Source organism: Papaver somniferum, chromosome 5, assembly GCF_003573695.1.
Source record: "Papaver somniferum cultivar HN1 chromosome 5, ASM357369v1, whole genome shotgun sequence".
Taxonomy (NCBI): Eukaryota; Viridiplantae; Streptophyta; class Magnoliopsida; order Ranunculales; family Papaveraceae; genus Papaver; species Papaver somniferum.
In genome coordinates, this window is record NC_039362.1 from 157,469,339 (window position 1) to 157,494,697 (window position 25,359).

The following is a 25,359-nucleotide window of genomic DNA, read 5'->3' on the forward strand; positions in this document are numbered from 1 at the left end:
AAATAATCAAGCGACTCTTTAAATGAGTTTTGGTTCACTAAAATATGACAACCAAACTTGAGATACCAACGCTTGGTGGGTTCAACCGAGCTATGTTCTAACAATCTTCCCCTTTGTCAATTTTAGTGACAAAACTCTTACATCATATGGATAAACAAATTACAAGAATTCATTACACATACGCTTGATTCTCAAATTCAACAGCACAATAACCTGTATACATTCAATTCATAAATGTCGTTGTTGACATATAATAACAAAGCTAGTACTCCCCCTAAAGGTAAGATAGGTAGATTTTATATCCGCATGTCTTTTTTATTCCCATCATCATATGATATGTTTCTCCCCCTTAATCTATGCTTTACTCTTTCGCTAGATATAACGTTTAAGCACAATTGTCCTTTCCCTTAGTGATACCAAATCAATATCAAATTACTTGTTTACTCCACATATTTCTCCCCCTTTTTGTCACAAAATGACAAAGGTAGGAGCAAATAAAGGAAATACTGAAAGGATCTTACAAATCTTACAAAGAGACTTGCAACCTATAAGAGTTAAGCACGAGGGTTCCACACACCATTTTAGATAACCAATATCAAAACCGAAACTACAAAGTAATTTTGTTTTGATATTTCACCAAGGAAACAATTGCCCGAAGCAATTTTCCCTAATAGTTTAGCAAACCAAAAATCGACTAAGCACCTTAGTTCCTTTGCTAAACCGATTTCACAAATACAATCGCTTGTTCGATAAGACCAAAATAAAGATCAGAGTTAACTCTATTTTTCTCATCAGGTTCTAACTATTCAAATAATAACTTACACCTTTCACTTTTAAACAAGACAAGTACTAGGTTAGTTAACTATCATTTCTTGTTAAGGCATTCGATTAGACTTGAATAACAGAAACCTCCACTTTGATAAGTCTAACTAAGATCATAATTAACTTAGTTTCTCTTATCCAGAATCGAATTGGACTAAACAATTCATCCCGAAACATTTTCTTTTGTTAATCCATAAACAATTCATACAAACCATATAAATCAACTTGCATAATTATTTACCTCAACCGGAAGCAATTGAAACAACATAGACATTAAAGTATCGCAATTGCACCGAAATTTTGTAAGCCTAAACAATTGATACCAAACAATAAAGCAAGATAACAATAGTTTTTCTTAATCGTAAATAATTGAATCACACACACATCCATACACAAACAATGGAATAAACATCAATTGTACCGAAATTTTGTTAAGCAAAATATATGCAATAAAATCAGGCTTTTCTTAAACATGAAAACGATTAACTAACAAATTCGTTACCTCAAATTCCGCATCCTCTTCTCCCCCAAAGATATGTCATTAAGCGCAAGTTCACATAGAACTCTCCCCCGTTATGTTGTCATCCTCTCGTAAAAACAAAAGAACAACAACAACCAACATTTACCAGAGAAAGGTTGAAAACCGGTTCTAACTATTGCAATGCAAAAGTTGAAACCCAGAAACACATATGCTTTTATGCTAAACCAAACGATTCAACATATTGTGACTTTTTCACATATTGTTTCAATTAGAACCCCTTTTGATACTTTGATAAAGCCTACCAACATGGGCTAGAACTTAATACTGCTAAACCAAAAAATCATCCTAACCATAAGGGTTCACATCATATGAGATCGAAAATTAAGGTTATGAAAACCGAAATCAAACATCCCATAAACATACATAGAAATAATATAAAAAATTCAAGCACGGGCTATGTAATCAAAAACTATCACAAGAAAAATTATAAAATAATAGTTTTATTCATAAATAAGATAGTTTTATTCAAAATAGACCTTATACAATTATTGAAAGAAATCAAAAACTGATGTCTATTTTTCTTTGATCAATCCTTCATCTCAATGCTATAGGAAGGTAGATTATTACTTTCAGTCTTCAGCTTGTGAAATTCTTCAAGTAGATAACCTTGTTGTTTGACCAGAATTTCTTGTAGTTGAGAAATTTTCGTGAAAGATTCTGCAAGAACATGTAATTCTGTCTTTGATTGAACACAAAAGTGTGTCAATGCTTCAATACACTGATCATTCTTCAGCATATTCTTTCTTTCCTTCTTTCTAAGCCAATCTCTCTTTTTGATTTTGCTCTTTGATTTCTCTATATCAAGAGAACATGCAGACTTATTCTTAAAGTGATCTTTCTGATCTAGCATCTTATCAAGAGACGACATTGGATCCAAACTCATAGTTTGGACAAGGAATGACCAAGAAAATAGAAGGATATTTTTATAATGTTCATACTACCGAAAATATAATATTCCTAAAAATATGAATATCTCAAATATTTTCAATTACTAGATTTTATTCCCATAATCTACACATACGTGCCTTGATTTTTCTTCTTCCTCACTCAAAGATTTGGCACACGTGGTGAGGAAAGAATTCTAATACCGATCAGTTGGTATTAGTATGAGATTTTCTCTCATTATGGAATTTTGAACAACCAGAGTGTCCTTGATCTAGTATCGTATGAGAAATTCCTCTTTTGTTACCTCGAACTAGCGAAGTATCCTGAGATTGGCTTAGGTTGCCTATGCAACTTTTAGCAATTCTATTTTTGAGGCAGTTTTTGCCTCTTGTCTTATTTTTCCCTTTACAATTAGATGATTTACTAACATTGGAAGACCTGTCCATTTTAAAAATGGGTAAATCGCTAATGGAGGAGGAAGAAATAAGATTGACAACTAATGTAATATTAGTTGTTTCCTCTTCTTCAGAATCATATGAATCAGATCTCTCGTCTAGAGTTACATCTAGAGCCTTGCTTCCAGTGTATTTCTTAAGATTGGGATAGTCTTTAGCAATATGACCAAACCCTTTACACTTAAAGCACTGCGGCTGATATTCATCATCTTCTTCATGATCCTTTTTGACAGGAACTCGATCATGTGGACGAGAAAATCGATGAGTATCCTTTATGAACCTCTTATTTCTTTTCTTTAAGAGATCTCGAAACTGTCTAGTAGTTAATGATAATGATTATTCAATTTCATCATTAGAATTTTCTGCAAACTGTTCATCTGAATCATCCATCTGTCTACTCCTCTCCATTGGATCTTTCGGAACTTTTGCATCTTTAAAAGCGATTCCTTTTATTTGAATAGACTATAATTCATGATCAAAGATCTTTAAATTTCCAAGGAGTGTGCTTCGTGAGAGTGTTGAAAGATCATTTGCTTCTATGATTGCATGCTTCTTAGAGTCGTATCTAGATGGCAACGATCTGAGAATTTTGCACATTATATCCTTTTCAGAAATAGTCTTTCCAATAGAGAAAGAAGCATTAATTATCTCAGAGAGTTTAATATGAAACTCTTCAAAAGTGTCGTTGTCATCCATTCGAAGGTTTTCCCAATCAGATGTAAGAGTTTGAAGTCTAGCTTCTTTCTCTGATGTTTTTCCTTTGAATACGATCTGGAGATTATCCCAAGCTTTTTTCGAAGTTTAACATGTTGATACATGATGTTGTAGATCACAGCTTACAGCATGTATTATAGCATTCAAACCATCTGAATTCTGCTTTGCAAGAGCCTTTTCTTCGTTTGAAAAATCTACTAAGCGTTTAAACTCAGTTTCTGAATTTTTTATCTTTGGACGAATATAATCATCGATGACTAATAGCCATATATTAAAGTTGTTAGAGCACTGCTCGGTCAAACTCGCATGCTTTGCTATCTCAAGCATGTTTGTCAATGTTAGTGATCAAAACTATAAGTCTTGTTTTCTAGTCTATTATAGCTAAGTCTCGAACTAGGATAATAAGTGTAGTTGATCTCAAGGACTTCATGGAGATTCATCATACAAGTGGAAGAACTACTCAAGGAACCGGTGGAACTTCTCGACAAAAAGGTATGTGAAGACTTGAACTTATCTGTCACTCAAAAGTCTATCTATTCTATCTCCTACTTCTTGAGACAAAAGTCGTATGCTATATATATAGACTTAGATTATATACATTTGGTATTTAGAGTCGAGTATACCTCGCCTATCTATATCTCGAAATATGTGTTGGTAAGCGTTTCGCTTCGACCATGTTTTTCTTTACCTAGTGACGCAAGTCATGTATGTTTCGATCATCTTGAAAATTGCCTTGACGAGAAATAGTGTAACAACTGTATAACGTCCTCTAAGAATGTTTCAATGATTGGAATGAGAGTTTAGATTAAATAACCATAGTGGACATAAGTATGTTGTGGAACACATATGTGCATAAGTACCATACTGGAAATCGTCTAGTATCCAAGTTCGCGAACTCAGTACGCGAACTGCCGAAGTTCTCAAACCCGAGAATTTCTGTTGAGTTATCAAACTTGTTGCGTGAGCCAAGTCCGCGAACCCAGTCCGCGAACCAGCGAAGCTCTCGAACCCGAGAACTTCTGCTGGAGTTTGAAAACTCTTTCCAGTACTTCAAGTTCGCGAACCTAGTCTGCGAACTTGTATAGGTTATATATCTAAATATGATTTCTGAACTTAACTCATAAAGACTAAGGAATGCTTTTGCAAACCGTGGCTATAAAGTTCATGAACCGATTCATGTGAATCGAATCATCTTTGCCTCAATTGTTTCTTATGTAGTACATGATATTTCCTTGCAATTGAAAAACTCTCTAAATAGTTCATGTGAGTCATTTGAACTAGTTATGGTGAAGAAGAAAATGGTTGGTATGAAATGCTCAAATGGCTAACTTTTTGGTTGACTATTATTGAACCAACAATGCACACGTTTGGGTACGGTTAACAAACCTAGAAGCGTGCAGTTCATTTGTTTATGACAAGCTAAGATTTCGATCTAACGGTTGAGACATATTAGCTTGAATCTAAATCAGGTTTTCATATAACGGTGGATAGCGTTTGCTTTGTGAGCAAGGCGAAACCATGATTTGAAAGAATATATAAGGGGACATCTAACAACTCTACAAACTAATCCCCACACGTCCATGTGATACTAGTTTGTAAGATAGAGTCGATTCTCCTTTAACCTTTGGTTTTCTTCTTCTAGATTCAGGTTAACGACTTAAAGACTTCATTGGGAATGTGAAGCCAGACCGATACTACTTTTATCGTAGTTGTGTGATATGATCTTGCATCTTCTATCGTACGAGTACAATCAGATTGATTGGCTTGAGATCGTGAGAGTTCTCCGAAAGGCAAGATATAAAAGTAATCACAAACATCTTCGTCTCATCGTTTGTGATTCCACGATGTCTTGTTTCGCTACCATACGATTAAGATTGTTGTGAGGTGATTGATTAATCTAGGTTGTTCTTCGAGAATATAAGACTGGATTATCAATTGGTTTCTGTTCACCTTGATTATATATCAAAAGACAAAACAAAAACTTTAGGGTTTTCCTGTGGGAGACAGATTTATCCTTTGATAGACTTGTCTGTGTGAGACAGATTTGTTTATTATTTAAAGCCTGCGATTTTGGGTTGTAGCAACTCTTAGTTGTGGGTGAGATCAGTTAAGGGAATCAAATGCGTAGTATCCTGCTGGGATCATAGGGGTAGGGGTGCAACTGTACCTTGGATCAGTGGGAGACTGATTGGGGTTCAACTAGAGTCCAGTCCGAAGTTAGCTTGGAGTAGGCTAGTGTCTGTAGCGGATTAATACAATGTGTATTCAATCTGGACTACGCCCCGGGATTTTTCTGCATTTGCGGTTTCCTCGTTAACAAAACTGCTGGTGTCTGTGTTATTTCTTTTCCGCATTATATTTGTTTATATAATAGAAATAATACAGGTTGTGCTTTAGATCAATCAATTGGATAGTCCGACCTAACGGTTGTTGATTGATATTTATTGATCCTTGGACATTGGTCTTTGGTACCGTCCAAGTTCATCTCTCTTTGATAAAGACTCGCAGATTTCTAGTTGCTTGAGTAAAGATCAAATTGAGAGATTGAGATATTAACTCCTTGAGATACTTTTACCTAGATTGAGTCTGACTGTGTAGTTGATTTTCTAGAAAGTGTTTCGGAGTTAGTCCATACAAATTGCTAAGCGAAATATTGGGTGGTGTTGTTAGACCCCCGCTTTTTCAAAAGTCTCGTGATTGAAGAAAATATCTCATAGCAGATTTCCACCATAGATAGTTTTTCCGTCAAATCTTTGCGGTACGTTAATTGAAGTCGATTCATGAGAATTCGAGTTCATTATTATAGGTTGGATCGCACCAAACACAGATTTTTAGATCTTTTCGTGTTTGCCTGCTCTGATACCAATTGAAAATACGAGGGTACCCAAATATACCCCAATCTAAAACTTTTCCACCTATAAGTCTCTTCTTCGAAAGTGATTGTCTATGGACTGAGTCGAGACAATACAACTAATCGATTCACACTTCGTGTGATCTTCTATGGATACGAGATCGAGACAATATGACAACAAGACAACTTGTGTGATTGACTATGGATACAAGATCTAGACAATACAACAACGAAGTATGTTTACTTGATAATAGGTTCGGACTTAACCAAACACAATTGCTATCAAGTAAATATGAATTAACGTTTGTGTATTTTACTTCTAATTATAATAAAACAACTATAATTGCGGAAATAGAAAAGTAAAAGACACAACAAGAATTTGTTAACGAGGAAACCGCAAATGCAGAAAAACCCTAGGACCTTATCTAAAATTGAATACTCTAAGGATTAAGCCGTTATACAAAATCTAAACCAACTTCGTATAGTTGAGACCAAGCAACTAAACCTATAGTTCACCTAGTCCCATCTGTATCCATGCGCCTCCAACTTGCAATAAGTCACGCACTTGGAACAATTCCTTTGGTTTGTATTCCAAACAGTAAAGGAATAAAAAATCTATTCGGTAACAACTCTTTTCAAACAAGTGACATGAGTTTGAAAAAAGGATCTTCCGTTTATCCCAATAAACTCCTTTGTCAAGTCCTTATATATATATTTTCAACAACTACCAAAGTAATTGTCAAGACTTTGCAATCAATACTTTGAATCACAAAGAATTGTATTGATGTCGATCTACTCAACTAATCAATCAAATCTATCACAAAGATAAACTGATTATAATTGGATCCCCAGCCGATCAAGTTTTGTGCACACCAAATATTATGAACCCAAATCAGAAATCTTCTTCGTCTTCAAATCTTCTTAGATCTTAAATAAACACATGCACGCAATCAACTTGAATCTTTTGTGATCAATCACACACAGAACGGAGTCTGTTAACAACGGATTATCACAAGACGTCTTTAGATCTAAAAACAGTCTAAAGATCCCCGTCTAAACTTCAATCTAGTTTGAGTGAATCTTATATCAGAAGAGAAGATTCTCAAGCATAAACAAACAAGGTGCAATCAAAGTTCAACAACCGTTAGTCAATCAAATCAATCGAAAACTAATAATAAACTGCAATTATCTAGTTTCCCACCAACGGTACTCGTAGAGCTTCCTAATTTCGAAGAAGTCTTTAAAATGAGTGGTCGTAAGAGATTTAGCCTAATTAGGGTACTTTCCTCTCCGAATAGACGGCTCCACCAGTAACAACATAACTAGGTAGTTTTGCTGGCTCTGAGGATTAATTTGTTAGAAATGCAAACTTCAATATTTATAGACCAAGGAAGTTTGGACACCAAGGAATTTCCAAAACCGAAAATATTCTCAAGATATGCAATATATTTCCAAATTTGGTTTTCATAATTCCTGGAAATTCTCTATCCAAATATGGACCGAAATCTCAGTAGAAAATCTCCAACTAGTAAATGCACATTACTAACTTTTATTTTCTAAAGATATGCATTTTAATTGTTGGAAATTAAAATCATATAAAATTAAAAACCTTAATTAAAAGATTCTCAATTTATTTCGATCCGGGATTGTCCTTTAGCTATTAAGGAATATCTTTGAACAATAAAATATAAGAGTTACTACACATGTTCAAAGTATGTCGACATCTTTACTCTGTAAATCATTTTTCATATTTACAATCTTGGAACCGATTTTCCACACTTCCAAACATGTTTAGAATTGGTTCATCTGACTTCCAAGAACTATGTGATTAATTATTCTATCAAATCACCATTAACGGGTTTCACGGTTCTACCTCGACATAAAGTTTCGGTTCTACCTCCAAGTGGGTACTAGGATCGGTTGCACTAGTTATCATAAAATGGCTAACTAAGTACTATGATCGGTTACCACTTCTTATGGTAAAACTTGTGATCGGTTGACCAAGTTATAGGATCGGTTACACCAACTTACTAAAACTTGTCAACCTACTACAAGGATTGATTACACATCTTGTGATTAGTCTCAACCAAGTTCTATGATCAGTTACCCAATGACTAGGAATGGTCATACCAATTTCAAGAGATCGATCTTACCATCTTAGGTGATTACTTAAGATCGGTTTCACTAATAAAAGTCATACCAATACAAAAGTCAGGCCTTGTGAATAGTTTTACCAAGATACATAAACAAGTTATGAGCGGTTATACTAAACACGCATATTGGTAATTCAAAAGATTTGCAATAAATAACAATACCAATAAGCCTAGCGATTTCCCTTTCGATTCACAAAACAATTTTATGAATATACTTCCTTTAAACGAATGTAAAATATTGTTTCCTAGGACGAAATCTTCAACCATACCCATACATAACCACAATGGCATTCATATGATTATGTCCATGTCTTATATACGAAGTTCAAAAGATAGACGTTATACTTCGTATTGTAATTCTTTAATAATATGTCTAACTAGAGTATAATCATTCACAGCTTCGCAATTATGTTTTCAATATGCACGACTTGAAAGATATGTTAGGGAATGAAACAGTTCAAGTCAAATATTACTAACCTCGAGTGGAAGGATGATCTCGTCGTTGTAGCTCCTTACTTCTTCACATTCTTCAAGTTTTCACGTAATACTTGTAATGTCTCATATCCTAATACTTTCAAGCTAACCTATACTTGACTCTAGTAAATAATCAAGCGACTCTTTAAATGAGTTTTGGTTCACTAAAATATGATAACCAAACTTGACATACCAACGCTTGGTGGGTTCAACCGAGCTATGCTCTAACAGTTGAAAGTTTGTCCTCCGAATTTCGTGGTCTAAGGTTTGACTTTGAAAGACTTCATCTAGGATTCGTCAGGTACATGTACAACCTGTATTTGTATTTATTCTATTCGTAATTCTTATCTATTGTAAGGTGTTTATGTTATGATATAAGGCCACTGAAGAATTATCTATTTGATAGAAAACTTAAAATACGATGGAGTATAACTCTTATATATTGAAGTCTTGTTCGCAAGTTCCACGAGAATTCATTTTGGACTTTGATCAAGATTGATATTCTTGTGTAGATAGTTGATTAGGTGTTTCTATAACTTTTGAAACGAATAAACCCAAGTCTTGGAGATTTAGTTTCGTCCAAATCAGGGAACACATTTATGTCTACCGGACTAGCATCAAAAAGCAAACCATCAGGCATCATGTTGGAGATAGAGTGGCACTACTCTTCACGACGAACGTGGAGATACTCCTAGGTTTGTAAAGGACATCAATTAGGAGAATCAAGTGTATGTGTTCGTACGAGAATCAAAATATGTAAGGGAACAACTACAACAAATTAGATTAGATGGTTTATTATTTTCCAACTACATATTCTAGACCGAAGTCTTATAGTAGGCTAGTTTTGTAGCGGATTAATACAATGTATGTTCAAACTAGACGATGTCTCGAGGTTTTTGTGTTTTCAGTTTTTCTCATTACCAAAATCCATGATTGTGATTTAGTTTACTTTTAATTTTCATATTATATATTTATTTCATTTTATAATTAAAAGTACAAACAAGTTGTACGTTAATCAATCCTTGTGATTCGTGAATCCTTTATTTAGATTATCCAAGGATATTTATTGTTTGCTTTAATCCTGATCAAAGCTTACACAAGAAATTGTCTATAGGTTCTGTAAAAAAAAGTTGATTGTGTACTTGGTACCATCCTCTTTTCAATTTATAATGTTAACAATTAATATAAGGATACACCACATTCATTTATCAACGTTGTTGGATTATATCGATGTATTATATAGTTATTTGACTTTTAATTTTCTTCGGTGTTTATCGTTTGGAGTCTTTGGATAGTGTATACTAGGGTTTTCGTGCATAATGTCCATATAAGGGAGAAATTGTCCATACTTGAAAGTTTGTCAGGGTATTCGTAATTCGACAATAAACATAAATGAGAATTAAATAAGTCTGAACACTTAGATAATTTTTGTAGATGAGTGTTTGGATCAGAAATACATGGGATGATTCGCTGAGCAATGAACATAGATGAGAATTTGGAAAAATCCATATGAATTGTTAAATTTTAGTTTTTTTAAAAATAAAATAAAAGAGTGCATTCATATTATCTTAACTTTTTATCATAAAAGATATTTATCTATGAAACGGGCTTATCAATGTCCCAATACCCGGCATAGGTCATGCAATTTATCATATTAATTTATCCTTGTAAGATTTCGAGTATCAAAGATCTATCAGGTAAAAGATAGTATGACCGGGTTTCACGAATCCCAAGTGAAGTCTTCAAATTAGGTCTCCAGAGGACGACTCTAGCCGAAACTAGTATACATCGTGTAGGGATTGAGATTCTACTTTAAAGAGATTCATTTATTTATAATGATGAAACATACTAGATTTCTTAAGGTTCAAGCAAATTTTCTTGTGATCAAAGCAAGTACATGAACATGTTTAAGAATTACTTTGATCTTAAGCAAACTAATTTTCTCAACATAGATTGATCCCAAAGAATGAAACCACTTAATGTAACCATATGAGAAGTTTGTCTGGTAATACAAAGAAAGACGTACACCCACGTATTTGTCGATTAAGAAACCATGCATAAAAGTTAGCTTACGAATAACCAAGTATGGTTCGTGAATTCTCAATCAATTTTGGAGTTTATTAACACCCAAAAACATATCATTTCGCGAGCTAAAAAAAGTGATTCGTGAAATCACTATGTTTGAAGTGTCCAGAAACATACCAAAAGTGCATAGTTCGCGAACTGAAAAATCAATTCTTGAATACGTAAATTTCAGATAGTATCCAAGAGCACCTTGAAATTGCATAGTTCACAAACTGAAAAAATCAATTCGCGAACACTTGTAGACCTTGAATTTCAGTATCATCAATAAATTGCACAGTTCGTGAATAAAAAAATCAGTTTGTAAACAAAAGTACAAGTTAACATTTTTAGGCTTATATTTCACATACATTGTTTTTTGAATAATAAAAATTATTCTCAACCTCAAAAGTGATAACACCTATGAACATCCAATGCTTGGGTTCATGTTTCGAGGTTTTTCAAGTACAAGCTTGAACTCGAAACTTCTTCTTTGTGATTCATCGTATACACTAAAGCCATATGACATTGTCTTAAAAGATATAATGCACATAACGAGTAAATAAGATAGTCGGTCTTCACATACTTTTGTTGATGAAGTTATCACAGATGTCTTCGTTGTTTTTTAGTCTTCCAATCTTCGAGGGTATTCGATGATTTCTGATACTCAACTACCATGCTCTAATCCTAGTCTGAGACTGAATTTAATAGACTATAATTTTAGTCCTCTAACATTAATGACGATTTTGACTCACCAATACTTATGGGTTCAACCGAGCGATGCTCTGATTTCAAAGAGTTGATACTTGATATTTTAGTCTTTTCCAGTTTGATGATTTTTGTTGTAACATACTTTTTCAATTAATTGTAACGTCAAACTTATAACAGAATTTTCTGCAAGAATTCCTCAACTACCACGATCGTATCAATGGCACAACCTCCAGGAGTAACCACGGTTTCAGTTACAGAAACATGTGTCATGCTTATAGCGGTCAAAATAGCAACAAACATATGGTGGATAAAATAGTCAAACCCACAAAACCTTGTTCATTTCACCACAATCCAGATCAGGACAACATCGTATTTGCGAGATATGATCAGCAAAATCAAAAGCCTACTGCGATCTATTCTGCATCATACAATCCGCACATTTATAGAGAGCCCAACCAGCCGAAGGATGCACTAGCTAATCAGACGACATGCAGAAGTTAATAGAGGATCAGAGATATTTTGAAACTAAATTTTGGGAATACGTAGTATATGTAATTGGTGACTCCATGGGTCGTAATGTTCGCACACGTAATTTCTTTTTAGTTTAAATCAATATACTATGTTCAGAAAATAGTGGGATGTGATCAAAATTTAATCTTCTTCTAGTGGCATAGAGACATTCATCAAATTTTGTGTGAATTTACTGCGAAATAGGACATCAAAATTACATGAAAATGTACAAAAATAGATAGCTAGATGGAATTGAAAGCGATACACTGTACTTACTAAACAAACGACATTCAAAATAACGGCTAGACAATATGACTATTAACCACTATGTAAGAACACTAAAACAATCAAGTTGTAAGAAATTTTTGGGCCCTAACAATGTGAGGCTCTAGGCAATAGCCTAGCTGGCATGGTCTATAAGATGGCTCTGTCTATGTGGACATTCTACGTTATTGTTCGACTGACTGGACTTTGGAACAGAGAAACAAGTTGTAACCATTGATTAGAAGTACTATAATGAAAGAAATTGGAACATCAAATACTAAAGATCTTATTAGCACGATATATTCAGCAATTAAAGTGTGCTAGAATGCCTACCAGTAATCAATTTATCTGCAGTTTTGTAAAACGCTGCAAGTCACTGTTTCCAATTTACAAGAACTTTCTGCATGAGGTTTTAGTTTATTTCATCAGAAAAAATTACCAATTACGATCTGTACAAAAAAAAAATCTGAGACTGCAGTTGTTAGCTGCTGGAGGTTAAGAAAACTGCTAGGTGATATTACTGAGTTTGAGTCCAGCATTTCACACAGAAGAACCGAAGATTGGAACAACCATTTTGCAACCTACCGAAGATTGGAACAACCATTTGCAACCTTGTTGGCTTGCCGCAGATTTGCTTTCCTTTGGATCAGATACTGCATTGCTTCTACATTGACAGAGTTTGGCATTGTTACAGGCTTACAGCAATAATCATTTTCTGGTGGCAGTTCATCATCAGAGTTGCTCAGTTGCAAAAAAGTGTAAAATCTTATAAGTGTTGAAGAAATAATTAGTAGGAGCTCTACATTTTACAGTTAACAACTTAAAAGAATAATACCTCGACTGTACTTCGTATACATATTTTGCATTCAGCAGTTACAAAATTGAGAGACCAGATCAAATTGTTTACATACATCCTTGACCCTCTCCATACCAGCAAAATAAAAAATAAAAAATGATTTAGTTTCTACACTTACAGTTACATCACTCACATACTTTGGTTCACTTTTGTATGAAAACTATGAACAAAAAAGAATCAAAAAACTCCAAACAGTGTAGAGTTTCCTCGATTCATCCTTATAGAGAAAAACTTTTTTCATCTTATTGAGACACCACTAGAGTTGAGAAGCAAGGGGCAATCATCTTGTTTATGTGTCTCATTAGAACTAATCAGCGTCAAGAAGTCCTTATAGGTTTTGTGCCAGTCCTCAACCACAACATTCTTTTCCAACTCCTCTAATGCTCTACGAGCTGCTGCTCTATCTCTCTGTCTTTGCAACTTAGCTTCTCGATTCTTCCTTGAAGCAATTTCCGCGGCAGCTCTATTTTTGGCTACACATCAAGAAAAGGAGATTCAATTAGGTCCGGTAAAAAAATTATTACACAAGAATGAATGGACAATGATATACTATCCACATCACTGAATGGCATAATCGAAAACAACATATTTCTTCATACAACTGATGCTCTATCCACATCACTGAATGACATAATCGAAAACAACATATTTCTTCATACAACTGATGCTCAATCCAGAAGAACCAGAACGCCAGGCGTATTCGTTCATGGAAAATCAAGAACATAACAAAGCTACAGTTGAACACTGGACCAGCCAACTCATCTATCTCTACTGACCTTGGAGACCACAAACTGGAATCTGACCTTGTACAGATTCGATGAGATGGTGCCCCTACGTCTATTCTCTAGCTCCTAATAGTACTAGGTTTCTCATGCTTTCAGTGTAATGAATATTAGTTATCATACCTTTGTGAACATAATTTAACCAGAAGTTAATTTGGTTTTAGATGGAAAGAATGATGGTGATGGTGGTGGCGGTGAAAGCGATGGTGGTGGCGGTGGTGGAAGCAATGGAGGTGGAGCATAAACTGAAAACAACATGAACTAGGCAAAATTGAATGACAAAATAAAGGTCAAGTAAATTAGTTATGGAAAGGTATGATCAATCCCAATTTGAGTTAGTGCAAGATAAATAGTTATGGTATTCAAGAATCAAGACCCAATTGAATAACAACATAAAGTGAAAACAACATGAACTGGGGTTGTTCAAATCTCAAACCTAGCTGTTGCAGTCGCATCTTCTCCATCAATACCTTCTCCTTCTGTAATCTAAGAGATTCGTTTTTCTCATCCTGAGTGTTCAGGACAGAAAGCAGATTAGTTTTAGCCCATATATTTATCAAAGTCAATTGGGGAAAAAAACAGTTACCTTTAATTCAAGCAGAATCTCTGATTTGATTATGGTACCAGAGAATCGAGCCCTCAAAAATTCAACACGAGATTGTGAATCTAAGTTGCTCAGATGCTGATTACCGAAATCCGTGAATAAACCCTAGAATTAGATCAAAACAAAAATAGATTAAATTAGAATCTCAAACAATAATTAAAAAAAAAACGAAATTTACATCAACAAACACAAACCCTAGAACTGATACATACTTGTTGACAAGAACCAAGAACATCAACCATTGTTGCTGCGAATTTATCTTATGCTTAAGTGAACGAAACAGATAAAAAAGACACTTTAGGGGTTATCAGAACTAGAACTAAGAAGGGGTATTGATCGGAAGGGGTTTTAATAGCAGAGACGAAACGATACTTGTGAGCGGTTTGAAATTAGGGTTAAGGGACGCGTTTATTGGAAAACAATTTTAGTCTGATAATTGGAAACAGGGGAGATATGTTTCCCGCCAATTTTTTTTTTTTTTTTGTAAATATTTGTATTAATATTATTACATAATTAACTAACTGGAAACTTAGCAAGCAGCGTACTACTACATAAGTTGAACAGGTTGTCGTGCTAGCCTACCAGCGAGCCTCATGAGGAACAAAGCCGAGGGAGTCGAAGCGGATAGTGTGGCTAATGTCGTCTCAAGGGGGGTAAACTAACTCTACCGTCCATGTCAAACTCTGTAATATTGCGCCATTTGGGACTCGAACCTGGGACCTCCTGGAGCGCATGAAACTTCTGTGAAGCGCATGAAACCAGCTGAGCTACAAGCCGGTCATATTTATAAAAGGAAGTTTATTACCTATGATGGGTTCTAATCTGAGATTAGCCCTTTCTAGGAAATTAGTTCTTTCACAGGTGTTCATATTCTCCGTAGAGAAGTATCTAATTCTCCGAGATCGCACTTCCTTAGCAAGTCTATCTTCAAAGTCCACAAAATTTCTAGTTTTGAATATAAAGGAAACCGAATTACAACTATTAAAAGAAATTTTGCATCTATTGATGCTTGTATGAGATCTCCAAGGCTGGTCTTCAGGATTAGCTTCTCCATTCATAATCTTCACAAGCGTTTGACAGTCACTGATAAAGCAACAATTTTTGAGCTGTATATCCTTCATCCATCTAAGAGCCTCAATTCCTGCTTTAGCTTCAGCTTCTAAGGGGCAAGATGCCCAGTTTCTGCTTGCTCGACAATGTTTCTTGATTCCTGTGTTATACAGAATTGAAATCGCATAGCCTATAGTAAAGTCAGCTTCCAAGAATGAAGTATCAAGATGAATAAACCAATCAAAGACACTATTGTCCTTTATATAAGTAACATTGCACACATTTCTGACAGATATAGAGTTGCACCTAACTGAAGTGTCCATGGAGATATCACGATTCTGGTGGGAAGCTTTAATAGAATCAATTAACTTTCGTGGCACTGGCAAAACATATTATCAAAGTTCACACTATTTCTAAATTTCCAAGTAGACCAAATGATGAAGGAGATTTTATCATTGCTATCGTTAAAAACTTTATTGTTCATCCAAAACTTAAACCAAAGTAAGATATCATTTTGACCTTCATACTTGTAAATATTATTCAAACCAAAGGAGTCCTGGACTTTTTTAGTGAAAGGGCAATTAACAAACAAATGCATTTCATCTTCAAGAGTATGACCATCACAAAGTAAACAGAAGGGATTAATATCTTTAACATATTTAGACATTTTGCGCTCTAAGGACAGAGCACCAGAAACAAACTTCCAACAAAACATATTAACCTTAGGCATAATATTTAATCTCCAAATATGCTTCCAAAAATTAGCTTCATTTTTTTCGATATTGAGTTTAGTAAGAAAATTATAAGCAGATTTAGTAGTGAGTTCTCCTGATCTAGTTGAACTCTATCTGATCTTGTCTGGTTTATAAAGATTGATAGTTACAGAGTTTATAGTATTATGAACAGAAGTATGAACATACTTCGAGATGATGTTCATATCCCAATTCCCATAAACATTCATTAACAGGGTGTTAGTCCTCAGGGGAGTTGGGTGTATTTGAGTTTTTTCCCGTTAGTCATGGGGGAGTTCGAGGAAGTCTCTCAAAATCCCCATTAGTCGTGGGAGAGTTCAGAGGAGTTTCCCAAACTCCCTAGAAAACCCTCGTTAGTCGTGGGAGAGTTTGAAAAAAACTCTTGAACTCCCTGTTAGTGGTAAAACCCTAAAATTCTAGGGAGTTGGTTGTTTTGGGGAGTTCTGGAGAGTTGATAGCGTATTTTTGCCTTACACAAATCTCTCAAAAGAGTAAAGATTTGGGAGGGAGTATGGACAGAGAAAAACATAGGAGAAAGAAGAGGAAACGATTCAGCTTTCAGGTATGCTTTTTTTCTCATCTTTTTTATTCTTATTTGATCTTTATGATTGTTTGTTTTGATTGTTTATAGTTTGTTTTGATTGTTTTTCTTATCAAAACCTTCTTCTTCACTCTCTTTGATCTCCATGATTGTTTGTTTTGATTGTTTATAGTTTGTTTTGATTATTTTTCATATCAAAACCCTCTTCTGTCAAAAATCCTGAACCCTTCTGGTCACGGATATAAGGTCACCAACATCAAGCTCGATCTGTTGTTTCCCTTGAGATTAGTTGTAGGGTTTCACCACTAAATGGCAGATTAGATGATAAGTCGTGTACTGTAATTATTCAACAAAAAACACCAACATGTACTTGATTAAGAAAACACAGGAAGTTGATAACGTAAAAAACAGGTGTATTGTGAGATGATAGTGATAGTGTAAAAGACACAAGAGTAAGATGATTGTCTCTACTTCAAAAAAACACTAAAAGGAAACAAATACGTACAGTTTTCAAATATTTGTTTCAGCAGTTGTTTTGTTTATTCTGGTTGTAGGTTGGACTTAAGTTTATGTTTCTTTTAACTGAAATATGAGAGATGTTTTATGGTAGTGTAAAATTTAGAGAAAGATGAAATGTTTACTTGTTTTTGAATGTTTTAATCTGCATGTTTGTATGTGTAATAACGATTTATGTTGATAAATTGTCTTCTCTTGATTATATTGAGTAGAATTAGTAGATTGATATATGATCATTAGTAGGTTGTGCCGCATTTTCAATTAGCTTACAGTAGTTCCTTTAGAAGCTTATCCCTTGAAAATCTATATATGAGAAGAGTGGTAAAATAGATTGACATGTGAATCTGGTGAACACACAAAGTGTGAATCCGCATCTTGTAGTTGTGACAAAAGTAGTTATTCAGAATTTTAGCTCTTGGCAATCTCCATATGAGAAGAATTCCAAACAATTGTGAATACGTAGAGTGACCAAGGTTAATTCAAAAGTAGTGTTGTCTTACTCATTTGGAATATAAGTTAGTGTGAAATTGCTTTGTCCTCTTTAGGCGATGTGTTGCTCTGTACTAACTAGGCTAATATGTAAAAGATGACTTCTTCTTTTTGAGAAGCAGAGTTGGTTAGACTTTCTTTTTATTAATCTATCTAGCATATATGTAGTTGTGGTTAAGTGGTAAATCTTTTCCAGAGAATGGGAACAATCCTAGGTCTCCCTATATGCCCAATATTAGCGTGTAACGTTGGTAATCCTAGTACTTTTTCTTGGAAGTATGCAACAAGATATATATAGCTTAAAGTTCTAGTCTAATGTTAAGTAATCCCCAACCAAAGGATTATATGTATACCCTAACTTTATAGCCTAAAGTTAAGTATAAAATCTAAATGGTTTATCGAAAGCCAAACCCAAAACTGAATGTAGAAATACTAAAGTTAAGAAAGAAGTAAGTTACGCAATTGCATAACATAGAAAGCGTACCTCGATTATGTCGAGTATAATGATTACAATGCCAGTAGTAGATAGGTTGTCGGGATGAAATGTATAGCATAGAAAATAATAATGATTCCTGGAATATAATGGAAATGCGTCAGTAATTTAGCTTGAATGGACTCATTACACTACTACATGTTCTTGATACTGGATACAATACCAGTACTAGCTAGGTTGTCGGGATGAAACAGTTCATTTGCTTCTATATTATTACAATATCACTATTTTATTGCAACTCTCAACATCTACCGGAGTTTGACCATCCTAGGGAACCAACAGGCCAATAACCAACATGGCCATTTCTGAATCACAAGCCAAATCCATTCCTTCTTGGCTTCTAAATCTTCTCAGTTGTAGCTTTACCTGTAACTTTAAATATTATAGCCCCAAAGATGATGGCTAAGCCAACAAGTGCAATTCCAACTAAAATTCGAGAGAGTACACGATTTTATCCTTATTTTAATGATTTCATTGGAGCTATGGACGATACAAATATCCCAGCAATGGTAAAGAAAAGATATGCAGCTGTTTACCAGAATCGACATGGAATTACATCTCAAAATGTGTTAGGGTTTGGAACTTCGACTTGGAGTTCATATACGTGCTCAGTGGACGAGAAGGGTCTGCTTATGATTCGAAAATACTTAACGACGTAATGACAAAAAGAAATGGACTGAAAATACCGCAAGATAATTTTACTTTTATCTAATGTGAAGTTCTAATTTTTGGGTTAAGTTATATTTGGGTTCTCCTTGACAAAGTTTTCTTTTTGTGGTTTATTCAGGTAAATATTACTTGGGGGATGGTGGGTTTGCAAACCGACGATATTGTTTAACACCATTTCGTGGACAACGTTATCATTTGAAATAATTTTCTTGTACGGGTAATCATGCAGAAAAGGCTGAAGAATTGTTTAACTTACGTCATGCTTCTTTGAGGAATGTAGTTGAAACATCGTTTGGTGTTTTGAAGTCTCGTTTCTTGATCTTTAAGTCTCAACCTCCATTTTCGTATCAAGTGCAAGCAGAGATAGTGACAACTTGTGCAGGCTCACACAACTTCTTGCGAAAAGAATGCCGTTCAGATGATTTTCCAGTCGAGGAAGAGGAAGATAGCCATCCATCCTTATCAACGCTTGAAAATGATGACGAAGTTTTGACACAAACTCAAGAACAACAACGTCAAGAAGCTAATGCATGGAGAAAGAGTATAGCGGATGATATGTGGATTAATGTTCGTGAACAAAGAGAGTTAGAATTGCATGGAGACTGTTAAAATGAAAGAAAATTTTTTATCTCGTTGCACATATTATTGATATAGAGATAGGATCATTTTTACTTGCAAATGAGGATTCGTTGTTTCTTAAAAGAGAATGATCTAGGAATGAACTCTCTCAAACTCTCCCAAACTCCTCTAATAAACTCTCTTAAACTCCCTACACCTCCCCAAACTCCTTGAACTCAAAAACACCAAACTCTCTCAAACTCCATGCACTCTCTCAAAATCCCCAAGATTCAAAATACACTCAACTCTCCACAAATCACTCGAGGACTAACCCCCTTTAAATCATTAACAATATTAGGCATATTATTATCAATAATAACAGGAGTAAAAAGGGCAGATTGATTAGGGAGTCACAAATCAGTCCAAATATTAATGTCGATTCTGTTATTCACCTGCTAGACACTGTTAGATTTAATGATCTCCAGACCTTTTCTAATACCGGACCAAATCCAGGAGATTTTATACTTTCTGGTTTTCTTAAAGGATTATGATTTCTGAAATATTTATGCTTTAGTATTTTAGCCCAAAGCTGATCTTGATTATGAATTAACCTCCAGGCTAACTTAGTGATTAAAGCTAGATTGTACTTATGAGGAATTCTAACTCCTAGACCACCATGGAGAATGTCTTTAGTAATGCTAGGCCAGGCTTTATGATAGTATCATTTCTTTTTATTTTTATTTTGCCACCAAAAATCTCTTTGGATTTTGTCCAAGTTGTCAAGGTCTTTTTTAGGAAAATCTAGACATTGCATTTAATGATTTGGGTATGCACCAAGCATTGTTTTAGTTAAGACAGTGTGACCAACGTGATTAAACATCTTTCCACTAATGGAAAATATCAGTTTCCTGACCGTCAAATCAAGTTATAGATACGAGTTAAATGACTTGCTTTGGCGGTCGGAGAAAGGGTCGTTGTTTGAGCGTCTTTTTCATCTGTGACGTGGCTACACGGGTCGACAACTAATTTTAATAGTCAAGGGGTTATGACTGACTCTCATCGGTCATTGATATAGATTCTAATATTAAAAAAAAAAACAGATTCAACCGGCTGACTGAATCTGTTTGGCCTAACCGAATCTGACTGAATCTGTTTGGCCTAACCGAATCTGATTCAAAATGAAAACCAAATCGAAAATAAAATTCAATGAAACATGTGCTCATAAATTTAAAATGCCTTTTCCATTAATTAGTCAATGTATTCATTACACAATTTATAACTGAATTAAACACTTAGATTCAAAATCATATGGATTCAAATTCTGAATTCACACCAATTTGTAAGTTCAAGGTTTCTTAAAGAGAAGAAAAAATAAGTTCAAAGTGTCTTAAAGAAAATTGCAAACCAGCAAAATGATAAACTGCCTGGTGTTGAACTAACCCCACACACTTTGATGAGAGATGGATTCTGGGCTTCAATAATAAGCTCCATGGTTAACAAATGAGTTCCAAGCTTTCTCAGCATTACACACAAATTTGCTTGCATGCACATTACACAAACTTAAGAAATCAAGTAATACTCTACATAAGTAAAACAACAAACAACAATGAAGTGTCTCATTATAAGCTCACCTATTTTATCGTTTTCATCTCAATCCCCACCTCTTATTAATGGCGTACCAACCAAAAATAAAGAATAACTGAAATTACTCCTGCAATTTTTCTTAGAACTAAACGAAGATGACAAAATCTCATGGGATAGTTACTCATACCCCTTCAGTGCCAGCAACCTTTCCTCCAAAATAATGAACTGAGCCCACACTTAACAATCGAGTACCTGCAGCAAGAATAATTTTTCAAAATCAATAAAACCAACAAACAAGGACAAGCTGACAATTTCTTATAACTTCATCAAAGCGCAATTAGTTTATTGAAATTTCTCAAAACCCACCTGTACACCCAAACAATTTGACAATTTCAATTTGGACTGATATCCAAAATTAATCCTAGTAAAGAGTCTGTTAAGATAAGTCCAGGCTCAGCAAGTTTTTTAGAAGCATCTTGCTAGTGAAATAGTTGTATGCCTGCCAACCTGTAACAATCCATCATCCACTACAGATTTTAAAGCAGGTGGGAACCTCCCTTTACTCAAGGGAGTCAAGAATTAAACAAAAATCTTAAGAATTGGCAAAATCAACAATAAACAAGAAAAGAAAAGAGTTAGAGAAGAAAAAGCACAAGTCATTGGATATAGACTTCGAACTCACCATTGTAGAACCTCAGCAACTGTTTCCCTGCAGAACCAAGTGGCCAAACTTCTCCCTGAATTTTCAAACAAAAATGTTAATGAACCATCGACCAATAGTTACATAAAAATACTAGGAATGTTAATGAACCATCGACCAACAGTTACAAAAAGCTAAGAAAGCTCCATTTACAGCAGGAACAAGGCTGCAGCTGATAGACGTAGAGATTAAAGTCACTTCAAGATATAAAAAAAAGGTAAAAGGAGAAGGAGAAACAGAGATAGCTAAGCAGCACCTAACCTTGATGTGGTGCCACTATGATCTAACTTTTGCATGAGAATGGCTCTAGAGCGGGCATTTAAAGACCGTACATGAAGAAGAAAAACTAGCATATCAAGTGCCAGTAATTAGCCATGTATCAAGAGTTCATATTTATCATTGGTTAATTCAAGGATGGCATGTAGGAATACTAACATTTATTCACGGCTAGAAATATATTATATAGTAACATGTTAGACAAAGCACCGACTGGTCAAAGTACACATTTTCTAAAAAAGAAAAAGGTACTCTTGCTCCAATTGATCTCATTAGGGTCTAGTCTTTTATCTTTGACGGTTATCCTATTATTTTATCAAACAGAAAAAAAAAGGAAAAAGGTTGTTTCCCACCTTTGATGATCCTCCCTGCAATGTCTAATAGCCCGTTCAAACTCTGAAGCGGCTCTAGCAAACTGGACAAAACCCAACCCTTTGAGCTATCCATTATCCTCTGGTCACCAGCTCAACAACACCAAAGGATTCAAACACCTGGAAAAAACAATATCAAGCCCAAATCAGATCAAGTTTCGAAATCACACATATTACCTTTTACTCAACAGATCGCATAGTAATCTTTACAACAGAAGGAATGGTATAGCATAATCATCACTAACAATAAAGGGCCCAATAGCACATCTAAATCAAATGATTAATTTTTTCAGATTTTAATGTTATTATGGTTATAGCATAATCTTGCGTCTTTGGACCAAATTTATATACACATACATTTACCATCTTTTCATATATAATGCATCAAGACAGAAACAAAGATTGAGATAAAAATCGTGTCAAGTCGTGAACTGCACAAAAACGAGTCAAAAAAAAAAAAAATCCCTGACGAAGTTGTTTTTCTGTGATGTTTCCATCAGCACCTGCAAAATAGTTGGCATTTGCAGAAAATGATAACTAAGTCAATAAGATACAATCTAAATGGATGCATAAGATATAATTCGAGACTTCAAAACGATAACTTTGTTGTCGATAACAAAGTTACTAAACTAGTATACTTTTCTGAGGGATTCATGTTAGTTTTCAAACCAAGAAACAATAATATAAGATTCCACAAGCCATCCAGGTTACACAATTGAAGTTAATATTTATGGAATATATAAAGAAAACAAAAGATAAAAAAAGTTACCCCATTTTATTTTCTTTAAGGATTTTCATCAAGAACTTGTCATGCAGTATCTGGTCCTTGAGAAAGCGAGTTATTAATTTATATTATGATATTTTCTATAACTTTCTTGACCTGCAAAGAAAATATCTCAACAAATTATAAGAAGCTGGGAAGAGTAATCACCAAATAGTACACAGTTCATCATGGAATGAGAACTACAGAAAATGATGTTGCATAAGCATCTGGATGTTGGGTGTACAAACATACATGACCATTACCATTCATGTGATATGCCAATTCAGTTCCATCAGGTAAGCCACGCCTTCCTCGAGTTCCTAAAGCTACTCTTCTATCAGCTCGTGTAACAACAGTTGTTCCAACCTTCATGTTCACACAATAAATAATATCAGCAACAAATAGACCTGATGTGGACAATTAAAAAAAATTGAACTTCCTGTAATCCACCATCATTCATGCTTACTCTTTTTTTGTAAAGTTCCATAACTGTGACTATTTATTCAATATAATCACAATCCAAAACATCTGCAAACATAACATACAAGATGTTATCACCTGAAAAATTTGAGAAACTGATCCACGTAACTTGGATAATTTCAGAAAAGTTGATCTAACAACATCCCAATTCAGAACCGTGAACTCCATCCACCCACAAACTAGAACTTCTTGGTCCTTTTATACAGAATTTGAAGACTCATAACCTTGAACTGCTTAAACACATCAAGTAGACAGTATATATCCTAACTTTATAGTGCCTTCCAGCTAGTTATCTCATTACTCATCCGATCAACAAGAACAGGAAGGCATACAGGTAATTCTGCTTGGAGGTTATCACCAAATGTTGAAATGACGAGGCCCATGCAAGAAATAGCACACTCCTTAACTCCTGTTAGAATAAAAAATTTAGTACATCAGAAGGAGAACTTTTTGGTTGGGTAGCATAGATAGTTAAACGCTCAAAGACGACATAAAAAAAATTGTGGTTGTATCCAGATAATACCAACCTGATCTTGATCTTGGTTAGATAGACGTGTTAAAATTGCATTATAGATTGGATGAATGTATGGCTTGTAATCAAAACCAACACCCTGAAAAAGATGGTGTTAAACGTGAAATAGATGAAGACATAAAATTCAGAAATTTCATGAAATATAACAATTCTCACCGCAACGTTAGGTCGCACCACCCGAACAATCTCCCCGCACACTCTGAATGCTTCAGCAGTAACTTTGTAATAACGCTCACCAAAAACAGACAGTACAAGAGCAGAAAGTACGGGAGCATACAGGACCTGAAGAAACACCAATCAAAATTCACGACCCAAGAATATCTCTTCATTACAGTTTGAAGAGAGGAATAAAATAGAAAACATAGACTTCTTGTACCAACTCTACATAATATAATAGTTACCCCTTAAGACAACTAGAGGATTTCCCCCATATAGCTATTGGAAAACCTTGTCTGATCCCAATTAGTATTTGAAGGCCAAATTAACAGTTTAGAGACAAAGCTTGTTGAAGTGCTTCGGTTTTCATTAAGAAATAAAAGAGGAAAATAGAATATTGTTGTGGTAGAAATAAATCTGGAAGCTTCTTCGGTTAGTTGGAATATTAAGCAGCATTTGTTGTTCGTCGACCTGAAATTACACAAAGATTTCAGGGAAAATCAGTCCATTTCATCATTATTCACCAGAAAAAATTACAAGCCAAAATTGAAATTACACAAACTGTCTCTAGATGCTTTAATGGAAGGGTCAAAATATTACAAGTCCAACTGGATATCTCCAATGCTTCATGAAACATAAAGACACGAACCTTCCGTCCACCTCTTTAAACCGTACACTACCTTGCTCTTTGTTCCACTCATCTTCGTGAGAGCTTCAACCACATCACTTATACGCAGAACAACCTG

The 25,359-nt window shown here is 34.7% G+C and overlaps 1 protein-coding gene and 1 pseudogene across 1 annotated transcript; one reads left to right on the forward strand and one right to left on the reverse strand.

The window, feature by feature from the left end:
• Window positions 1-13,282: 13,282 nt before the first annotated feature.
• LOC113278020 lies at window positions 13,283-15,036 on the reverse strand. Its single transcript, XM_026526965.1, has 4 exons — window positions 14,896-15,036; window positions 14,666-14,788; window positions 14,516-14,588; window positions 13,283-13,770 (listed from the first exon to the last, which is right to left on the reverse strand). The coding sequence occupies exons 1-4, from the start codon at window positions 14,923-14,925 to the stop codon at window positions 13,535-13,537; spliced, it is 462 nt and encodes a 153-aa protein (XP_026382750.1). The 5' UTR covers window positions 14,926-15,036; the 3' UTR covers window positions 13,283-13,534.
• A 3,385-nt stretch (window positions 15,037-18,421) lies between these two features.
• On the forward strand, window positions 18,422-19,802 carry LOC113279928 (annotated as a pseudogene).
• Window positions 19,803-25,359: the final 5,557 nt, after the last annotated feature.

Excerpts from the sequence above, each read along its gene's own strand:
- LOC113278020 (XM_026526965.1), bottom strand. The coding sequence starts at position 14,925 with ATGGTTGATGTTCTTGGTTCTTGTCAACAA. Across the intron at positions 14,589-14,665 it reads AGATTCTGCTTGAATTAAAG|GATGAGAAAAACGAATCTCT; the intron begins GTAACTGTTTTT and ends CTGAACACTCAG. Across the intron at positions 13,771-14,515 it reads GATGCGACTGCAACAGCTAG|CCAAAAATAGAGCTGCCGCG; the intron begins GTTTGAGATTTG and ends CTTGATGTGTAG.